Source organism: Gigantopelta aegis, chromosome 11 (assembly GCF_016097555.1).
Source record: "Gigantopelta aegis isolate Gae_Host chromosome 11, Gae_host_genome, whole genome shotgun sequence".
NCBI classification, from domain to species: Eukaryota; Metazoa; Mollusca; class Gastropoda; order Neomphalida; family Peltospiridae; genus Gigantopelta; species Gigantopelta aegis.
The window spans coordinates 9,370,149-9,381,231 of record NC_054709.1 but is presented as its reverse complement, the minus strand read 5'-3'; the positions used below and the strand labels follow the sequence as shown (position 1 = coordinate 9,381,231).

The window sequence follows — 11,083 nt, the reverse complement described above, 5'->3', positions numbered from 1 at the left end:
AACTTCATGTGACAACTGCCCATACACAAATTCACCTGCTTGTCCCTGCAACCTAGGTAACATCTCGTCAAGCTTCTCACCATTATTCCATCTATGTCGTCTTGCAACTTCTTGAAACCTGTTGAACCACACCTTCCAGATTTCCTTTCCAGTAAATGGCGGCAACTTAACACCTGCTCTCATCTGCACATTATTTCTATTTCCACTAGAAATATCTCTATGTCCATCTTCACTATCAGATGACGAATCCTGAGATGTTTCTCTATCTCTATGTAACCGTACAGGTCTCACTGTAGGTCCATCTCCTTTTGCTTTAATATTAGCCATTTCTTCTGACATACTATGTATAATGTGTGTAAGTTGAGTTACAGAATCTTGTACTTGATTCATCTGTTTACTACTATTTAGAGTGGGGGTGTCATGCTGTACCACTGAATGCTCAGGACTAATACTAGTGTTATTCACATTCGAGTGATCCTCACTACTGACAGGAGTAGTTACTGTTTGAGTCTTGGATCTATAGTCTCCATTCTGGTTAGACTAATTTTCAAAGTTATATTTCAGCAATTATAACTGCAGTTAACCTTAATGTAACCTAAATAATCTCTATGCGATATAGTTATCAGCTAATTTTTATTTGTTTTTACAACTAATAAAATACTATTCTAATGGTTATGATCGTTTGCCTTTCACAGTTACTTACTAATCAAATATGGTTTAGTAAGAACTTTTCCAATTGAAATTTTGAGGTTCGAATCTCTGGATATGATAACAAAAAAAAAAATTCACATCCCACTTTTGACACCATTAGAGAAATAATAATTCATTTGTCAGGATGAATCATGAGTGGTTTGAAAGGCAAATGAGTAACCAAACAAGATGTAAATAAATAATATTTGTTTCTTTATTTCTGCACAAACAATAGATTCCAATCTTGGTGTATTCTCAACATTTTTCTTATTTCTGTATAACTAATTCTAATTTCTACATTATCACTAATTAATAACACTGAGCTACTTCAAACTATACCACTGAAGTTGTTTCCCCAATATGCAAATTTGCATGCTATTTTTATACCAAACGTGTATTTTATCCCTTTCTTTATACTTCTTTCTTTCCTAAATAATCATTTCTGTCATTAAGGATTTGAACAATAAATGTTCATTAGTATTTAATGTCAATCTTCTAAACTGCATTCTATAATTTCAATGCTTGTTTTGGTATACAACAACTTTTTCTGGGTGTACTGTTATTTACTTCACGTGTCGAATTTAGTCCTATAAATAGAACTGTCAAACGGTAAGAACTCCGTTATTACTGATTAAGACATGTAATCTAACCAAAAATTACTTTTAAATAATCTTATAAAAATGAGTGAAGCCGTTATAATTCGTTTTGTAACTTTGCTAAAATAATTGTTTAGTTTGTAAACATAAAAATACACCCACGTACCCGTGATAAACGTTTGTGGCTTCACTGCCCGGCGCTGTCAAACAACCGCTTATATATGCAAACGACCCCAGCACAGCTGAATAATCAGCTCTGGCTGGAATTCCAGCAATGCGGGTGACCTGACCCAGCCTTGCTGGGCTATCGCACATGCGCTGTGCGTGTCTATAGTTGTTGCCGTAAAACGACCTAATTACTAAATAATTAATAAGTAGAAATAGGTAATTAATTATGTTTTACCTCTATTAAACATCTACTTAAATTAATTACATTGCATAACTAAATGTTAATACTTTATCGGTAACATCATATGTAAATAACTATATTAACCGACAATAATTGCCGTAACACGAATCGTCGCTAATGATGGCCGTTCAAACGTGTCTTCTCACAGTTTATTCATCTTCACCACGGACAATACGATGTGGAATCCTCTGTTCCTCTGTTGGCAAACAATTAGAAACATGTCTTTTCAGGTAACTGTCCTTCGAATAATAACTGTCACGCGTGAATATCACAACAAATGTTCAAAGTTATGAAGTTTCCTTTTCGCCCCATGACGAAATCGCACCGTGTGTAAACTGACTCATAAGTTAACATTTACTAATAGCATTATACATACCGCTAAATAAACAAATTACGTAATTAACCAACTACTCAGTTTTGTAACTGAGGTGTGTACCATATTAATTAATATACACAACTATTCTGTACTACTGTTTATCGACATTAATATAATAATATTATTAAAATGTCAGATCCTTCCAATATATATATATATAGTCTTAGATAGGAAACACAATAGATTTTTGCATTAGTAGCAAGGGATATTTTATATGTACCATCCTCCCACAGACAGGATAGCATATACCACAGCCTTTGATAAACCAGTCGTTGTGCACTGGCTGGAACGAATAAATGTGTTGTTTCGCGACACCACTAGAGCACATTGATTAATCAATCGGCTATTGGATGTCAAACATTTGGTAATTCTGACTCGTAGTCGTCAGAGGAAACCTGCTACATCTTTCCTAATGCAGTAAAGAATCTTTTATATGCATTTTCCCACAGACAGGATAGCACATACCACGGCCCAATAAGCCCACCGACGGGGATCGATCCCACACCGACCGCGCATTAGGGGAAAAAATAAAGAGAACACCTTTTAGTATCTTCCGGGTTGATTGGAGTGGATCTGTCCCGTCTAATTAAAGATACGAAAAGCATAGTTTTCTGGTTGGTGTCATTTTAAAGGGACTATCCTGAGGTTGCTGCCTTTGTAAGATGTTTACGATATACGGATATTAAAGGTATTTTCTTGTGTACAATTTACAATGCCTGTTTTTTTGTCCCGTCAGTTGGACCATTGGGCTATTTCTCGTTCCAGCCAGTGCACTACGACTGGGCTATCAAAAGCCGTGGTATGTGCTGTCTTGTCTATGGGATGGTGCATGTAAAAGATATATTGCTACTAATGGAAAAATAGAACGGGTTTCATCTATGAGACTATGTCAAAATTACCAAAATATATGATATACAATAGTCGATGTTTAATAAATCAATGTGGTCTAGTGGTGTCGTTAAATAAAACAAACTTCATCTGTAGAGCAATGACCCACACAGTGTTAATCTCTTTCAGAGGTCCCCGGATGTAATTCTACTTCATAGCAGTTCCAGAAGATGACGACGACGACGACAACGACGACATGGTTAAGTTGAACAAATGCCAGATCATCTTCAACACCAACATCATAATCCACGTGCTCGCGTGCTTCATAGGAATTGCATCATGGGTAGACATGAGCGGCCTCTGGCTTCAGCTCCCAATATTCGTCACGGTTCTCCCTGAAAAATGGACTCTCTCCAGCTACGTGGTCCTCATTCAACAGGCGGCAACCATAGGTCCGATAATATTCGCCATCTGCGCATGCGTCTTTGCCAGAAAGAAGGTCGAGCAGCCGACTTCCTGTCTGATCATCGTCATTGGAATTGTCGCCTGCGTGTTGCTGTCCTTCTTCTGGGACAAGACGTCGGTCATTGGCGAAACCGAACATTCCACCGGTCTGTTCGCGCTGTCTTTCATGCTGTCCTTCGTCGACACGACATCATCGTTGGCGTTTCTATCGTTCATGACGATGCTCCAACCAGACTACTTGCCATCATACTTCGTCGGAGAAGGACTCAGCACTCTGCTTCCAGCTTTGGTGGCTGTTGGCCAGGGGTCTGGAAACGTGAACTGTGTTAACATAAGCAGCCACGTTTCTGAGTTTAAGAACGGGACGTGGAACAATTATACCACGCACTACGAGGTACCAGTCTTCGACCCTCCCGTGTTTTCGGTCCAGTATTTCTTTCTCATCCTTGCCGGATTCCTGACTCTTTCTCTCATATCGTTCATTCTGCTGATGTGTTTTCCCATGTGCAATGTGTTCGAGGCAGCGTACAGTTCTCACACAAGATCATACAGCTTAGAGAAAACTGGAGCTGACAACATCGAACTAGAAATACTAGGAGTCGCCTACATCAAGACCGACGTAGATCTGAAACGGCACAAATCTGCAGGCCTCATTAACAAGAACAACGGGGTAGACAGAGAAAGCGCAGAAAACACTGAGCCAGTTTCCAAGAGAATCACCACAGAAGATTCACAACAGACTCAAAGGCCCGAGAGAGTGACAAGTAAGCATACACGATCACACAGCTCAGAGATAAATGGAGACGACAACCGAGAACTAGAACTCCAAGAAAAAGCTGATACAATGCCAATGAGAAGCATCACCATAACAGAAACGCAACAGACACAAAGCTCCGAATCAAAGCAAGAGGCCGCAGACGACAGAAAACCGGTTACGACCAGACTGCTCGTGTTCCTGCTGGCTCAGACCTGCTGGAAGGGGATTCTGTTCACCATCACCATCTCGGTCCACACATACTTGTCACTGCCGTATGGCCTGAACGTGTACCACGTCAACAACATTCTGGGAAGCGTCGCCCTGCCAGCGGGATCTCTCCTCTGCCTCTTCCTGCCAATGTATTCCACAGTCGGGGTGACCCTCCTGACGGTTTTCTACTCGGGTCTCTCGGCATACGTCTTCTACATGGCGTCCCAGAGTCCGAACCCTCCACTCGTCAATGATGAAGCTGGGCCACCTGTTCTGGTAAGTCATTGGCGGAAACAGAAGGGCGTCATAGGGGTCCCGTTATCCATTCATTGTATTAACGTCTTGATTGTTTTGTTTTATGTATCTGTCTGCTGTCTGTCTGTCTTTTTCTCTCTGTCTCTGTATGTCTGTCTGTCTGTGTCTGTGTTTCTCTCTCTCTCTCTCTCTCTCTCTCTCTCTCTCTCTCTCTCTCTCTCTCTCTCTCTCTCTCTCTCTCTCTCTCTCTCTACCATTCAGAGTGATCAGTCATTATCCACAAATTCCTTTTTCTTTCTCTCTTTCTGCAGATGACCCTACTCGTTATTCTGATGTTGCTGTGGTCATACAGTCAGGTAGCCATAGCCGGGATTCTTCGGACCAGGGGTCGACGCTCCATGATCTGGATGGGGGTTTCAATCCAGATCGGCAACGTGATTGGAGGAATTGCTGCTTACGTCATGGTGAATGAGTTCCATTTGTTCAAGGACGCGCAGCCATGTTGAATTCTGAATACGAAACCAAGATCTGCGATTTACTCTCTCTCTCTCTCTCTCTCTCTCTCTCTCTCTCTCTCTCTCTCTCTCTCTCTCTCTCTCTCTCTCTCTCTCTCTCTCTCTCGTTTTGTTTTTGGTTATTTTTTTGCTGGGTCGTCTGGACACGAAACTGGAATTGTTTTTCCTTTGCGACGAAAATACTCGTTATTCGAATTAAATAGCAGGATTTTCAGCTATACACCAACCCATCGACTCTCAATTATGATTTCGTTGGAACAACACGTTGTGTCCTGCGCTCTCAATCCCACGGTGATGATTTCATCGTTTGGTTGCTTATTAGAGTACCGAGTTGTCGACACCGGATCAGGGGCCGCCGTGACTCTGATGTGTGGTGAAGCTAAGAAGACTCGGAGAATTCGGAAGAGGAAACACGCGCCAGGGGCGGCACGTGAGGTGGGCCAAAACCGACAGCTCCACTGCCGGCGGCGGTTCATTCTGCGTCGCCGCCCCCAGCTCGACCTATCAAGCCTGACCTGCCGACTACGCCCACTGCGGATCTGAACACAGAGCTGGCCTCAGACTACAGTTATCTTCCCATTCCGGAAATTTGTCCGCGCAAGTAGTCTGCTGTTTGAATGTTATTATTTCATGGCAGACAGCTATGAAGTGGCAACTATTTGACTTAAGTGACAGGGGAGAGCATGTAGTTTGTAAACGTGTAATTTGTTGACATTGAAGACTTGTTTGTGATAATTCTGGCCCATGCAAAAGTAGTGTTTTTTGTGTAAAATGGGTATACTCCGGCCAGGTTTAGAGGGTGTGTTTGTTTCAACCAATATGCTGGGAGAAAGAGCTGGACAACAGGGGATGTCCTTTTCAGGGTATTTGTCCCCCAGGCAGGCAAAGGTACATACAAAAATCCACGGGTCTGCTGATATTAATAAAAATGATATAGCCACTAAGACTATATAGAAACATATAGAGAAATTAATTGTGGTCTGTTGCCAACTCTGTGTGGGAACCGCCGGCCAGCCTCGACTTAGCTCCGTGATCAGTGACTCCCGTGAAGGGATCACGCCGCTATTTCAGCCAATAAGCGACGTGTACGAATTTAGTTCTAAGAAAAAGAGTACGTCTTTTCTTTATTTTATTATGTTGGTGTTTGAACAGACTTGACAGTATGATTATAGAATATTGGAAGGGTAACATTGCCTCTTGATCTTGGCATATCAAACTGACAGATGCACATCTGCTTAGCTACAGGCAAGACCATTACATATTTTTAACGAGAGTTGCCTCCCCTCCATTAGTCCATGTCCCAAGGTGTCTGGATAATTGAAGTTGCAGGTGGCGAAGTATCAATTTTATTTGCTTAAATCCAGTCATAGAGGCTTTTAGTATATAGCATCTACTGTTAATAATTTAGTCAGTGCTTGGCTTTATGTCTGTATTATCACCAATGTATGTTCAATAATGGGGAGATACCCGAAGCCTCCGTCCCCACGGAAGATTACTCCCGCAGAGTCATCGGCCCGTCAAGGTGCGGTTGTGAAGCAGAAAGTCACCGCTTAGCCAGGGGCGGGACGTAGCCCAGTGGTAAAGCGCTCGTTTGATGCGCGGTCGGTCTGGGATCGATCCCCGTCGGTGGGTCCATTTGGGCTATTTCTCGCTCCAGCCAGTGCACCACGACTGATATATTAAAGGCCGTGGTATGTGCAATTCTGTCTGTGGGATGGTGCATATAAAAGATCCCTTGCTGCTAATCGAAAAGAGTAGCCCATGAAGTGGGGACAGCGGGTTTCCTCTCTCAATATTTGTATGGTCCTTAACCATATGCCTGACGCAATATAACCGCTGACGCCATATAACCGTAAATAAAATGTGTTGAGTGCGTCGTTAAATAAAACATTTTCTTCCTTTCGCTCAGCCAGCCAGTCAAAAAAGTTTGTTTTGTTTAACGACACCACTAGAGCACATCGATATATATATATATATATATATATATATATATATATATTAATCGTGGGCTATTGGATGTCAGATATTTAATTATTCTGACTCGTAGTCAACAGAGGAAAGCCGCTACATTTTCTTAATGCAGCAAAGGATCTTTTATATGCACTTTCTCACAGACAGGAAAGCACATACCACGGCTTTTGACCAGTTGTGGTGCACCGGTTGGAACAAGCCAGCCAGACACGGACAGGCCGCCGCCGTCGCAACCGGATGTACCGAATCTTCATCATCTTGTCCCTGGTCAGTATGATCCGACTTCAGTTTAAAAAAAAAAAAAAAGTTTGTTTTGTTGAAGGACACCACTAGAGCACATTGATTTATGAATTATCGGCTATTGAATGTCAATCATATGGTGATTTTGACATATAGTCTTAGACAGGAAACCCGCTACATTTTTATATTAGTACCAAGGGATCTTTTATATGCACCATCCCATAGACAGGATAACATTTACCGCGGCCTTTGAGATACCAGTCGTGATGCACTGGCTGGAACGACAGTTTCAGAATTTCGTCTTTAGCGACACCAGGGACACGTCCCAGCTGATGGGCGGTTTTGTCGAAGGAGGATTTATTCCACTATCGGATGGAGGCGACTGTCTATTCCACTTGATCACTTCGACGATCGGGAAGTTGTGGAGACACAACGCCAAGATGGAGTCTATCCACAAGCGATCCAGTTGTCAAACGGGGCGGGACGTAGCCTAGTGGTAAAGCGCTTGCCTGATGCGCGGTCGGTCTAGGATCGATCCCCGTCGGTGGGTCCATTTAGGCTATTTCTCATCAAAGGCCGAGGTATGTGCTATCCTGTCTGTGGGGTGGTGCATATAAAAGATCCCTTCCTGCTAATCGAAAATTGTAGCCCATGAAGTGGCGACAGCGGGTTTCCTCTCAAAATCTGTGTGGTCCTTAACCATATGTCTGACGCCATATAACCGTAAATAATATGTGTTGAGTGCGTCGTTAAATAAAACATTTCTTTCTTTCTAACAGAACGTTATGGACTATTCAGTGTGGGACTGTCTCTCTAGCTGAACGTTATGGACTATTCAATGTGGGACTGTCTCTCTAACAGAACGTTATGGACTATTCAATGTGGGACTGTCTCTCCGACTGAACGTTATGGACTATTCCATGTGGGACTGACTCTCTAACTGAACGTTATGAACTATTTAATGTGGGACTGTCTCTCTAACAGAACGTTATGGACTATTCAATGTGGTACCGTCTCTCTAACAGAACGTTATGGACTATTCGGTGTGGGACTGTCTTCCGACTGAACGTTATGGACTATTCAATGTGGGACTGTCTCTCTAACAGAACGTTAATGACTATTCAATGGGGGACTGTCTCTCCAGCTGAACGTTATGGACTATTCAGTGTAGGACTGTCTCTCTAACAGAACGTTATGGACTATTCAATGTGGGACTGTCTCTCCGACTGAACGTTATGGACTATTCAATGTGGGACTGACTCTCTAACTGAACGTTATGAACTATTTAATGTGGGACTGTCTCTCTAACAGAACGTTATGGACTATTCAATGTGGGACTGTGTCTCTAACTGAAAGTTATGGACTATTCAATGTGGGACAGTCTTCGACTGAACGTTATGGACTATTCAGTGTGGGACTGTGTCTCTAACTGAACGTTATGGACTATTTAATGTGGGACTGTCTCTCTAACTGAACGTTATGGACTATTCATTGTGGGACTGTCTCTCTGACTGAACGTTATGGACTATTCAATGTGGGACTCTCTCTCTAACTGAACGTTATGGACTATTTAATGTGGGACCGTCTCTCCGACTGAACGTTATGGACTATTCAGTGTGGGACTTTCTCTCTAACAGAACGTTATGGACTATTCAGTGTGGGACCGTCTCTCCGTGAAGGTCGACATCGGTACCTGGTGCGTGCTGACATTTTCTTCTGTAGAGGTAAAGCGCTCGCTTGACGCGCGGTCGGTCTGGGATCGATCCCCGGCGGTAGGCCCATTAGGCTATTTCTCGTCCCAGCCAGTATGTCATGACTGCTATATCAAAGGTTGTGGTATATGTTACCTATCTATCTGTCTGTCTTTATGTGTGTGTGTGTGTGTGTGTGTGTGTGTGTGTGTGTGTGTGTGTGTCTATATATATACATACATACATACATACATACATACATATATAAAACTGTCTATATATATTCAACTATCTATATGTCAGTCTGTGTGTCTGTCTGTCTGTCTGTATGTATGTGTGTATGTATGTCTGCCTATCTGTATGTATGTATGTATGTATGTATGTATATATATATCGGTACCTATATATCTATGTATCTATCTATGTATGTATGTATCTATATATGTATATCTTTTTTTTTTTAAATTAATTAATTAATTGATTAGTTTGTTTCTTTGTTTCATTTTCTTTTCTTTATAGTGATTTAGTTAAATATTTAATTTGTTACTTTGTTTCCAACTCATTTTGTACCTAGGCTACCAGTAGTTGATATCCCCTGTGTTCTTTGGTCTAATTTCAAACAGTACTCTACTAAGCTGTACATGTCACGTGTCATCAGATTACGTCACTACTGCATAGGCCGGTGAACAGGTTGGGGGAGGGGTGCACAGCCCATCACTTTTCCCTGTTACTGTTTAGAAAACTGGAAATGCCGTATTTTAACACCTAAAATTAAAATTGTCCTCGAGGTAGCATGAGGATGACTCCCCTCCCCAACATGATCGATCCCTCAAATACATCTATTTTCACACACACCCTCTCCCCCCCCCCCCCCTTAAACCATGGAATTGACAGTTCCCTCCATGTTTTAAATACATTCCGCGGGCACTGTACTGTTATCATGGGCGTATGGGCTCTTTGATTTAGGGGGGCTGGAGGGGTTGATTTGCCCGAAATTTTACCCAGATAAAGACTGCCCGAATTTTCCCCACTGTTTTGCCCGAATTTGCGGAGGGGGGCAATTGCCCCCCCCCCCCCCCCCCCCTTGCCGACAGGTGCATGGACAGGAGTTTTAGCAGTGGTGTCTAGACTGTGGCAAGCGAATTCTATAGGGGGAGTGTCATGGTCAATGTATTGAAAAAAGAAGTGGAAATTTGTTTGAGCAGGGTGTATGTGGTTATTTTTGTTGTTTTTTTTTTGGGGGGGGGGGGAGGGGGCTGCTGATTTTTACACGTACGTATACGTATACATAATATTATACGGATTATTGACAAATGAAATTAGCACCTTACACGTCCACACCAAAATGTGGTAAGAGCCAGTGCCGGGAAGCGAACCCAGTACGTACAGTCCGTAAATCTAAAATAGTTTAACTAGTACACTACCGAGCTGAGGCCGGTAAAGAAAAACCCAGGTAAAAATTAAAATTTAAAATTTAAAGCATATTGATTTAGTATTTATCGGCTATAGAATGCCAGACATGAATTTATCTGCTAATATAGCTATGTTTTCGGTGAGAGTGCCCTTGCAAAGGCCAATCAGATCAGTGTGATGTTGCTGGAACACCGTCCAGGTCGCTTTCTTACCATGACCACTGAACTGAGACACACTATCACAGCCGGTTATAGCATGGAAGGCAAGTAGTGTGTCCACTTGATCAGCAGATAGCAACATGCGAATTTCATGTACTGGGAAACACTTTGGAGCCTTCGACGTTTCAGCTTTCGCGTAGAGACGTGTACATCCCATGCTGTCATACTGTGCTATAAGTAGAAGAAGCACATCTGTATCACGCACTGACACAACTGTCGTTTTCATATGAGCATGGATGCAGTGCAAAATCAGCCGGGTATCAGCTTCTTCGTGTTCAGCCCTCAGAGAGGAGACATTGAGATCTGGATTAGATGACTTGACAGTGGTCGCTTCGGCGAACCTCCCTGCTACTACTGGTTCATCTTTCGGGCTGTGTTCAGTCAGATGGTTTGAAAGTAGTAGATCTGCTTTATTTCCCTCGAGTGCCATAAAGCTAGACCAGTTTGAT

At 42.4% G+C, this 11,083-nt stretch overlaps 1 protein-coding gene across 1 annotated transcript; it reads left to right on the top strand.

The window, feature by feature from the left end:
- The first annotated feature begins 980 nt into the window (after nucleotides 1–980).
- Nucleotides 981–5,327, top strand: LOC121385619 (solute carrier family 52, riboflavin transporter, member 3-B-like). Its single transcript, XM_041516366.1, has 3 exons — nucleotides 981–1,925; nucleotides 3,089–4,607; nucleotides 4,898–5,327. The coding sequence occupies exons 2-3, from the start codon at nucleotides 3,156–3,158 to the stop codon at nucleotides 5,090–5,092; spliced, it is 1,647 nt and encodes a 548-aa protein (XP_041372300.1). The 5' UTR covers nucleotides 981–1,925; nucleotides 3,089–3,155; the 3' UTR covers nucleotides 5,093–5,327.
- Nucleotides 5,328–11,083: the final 5,756 nt, after the last annotated feature.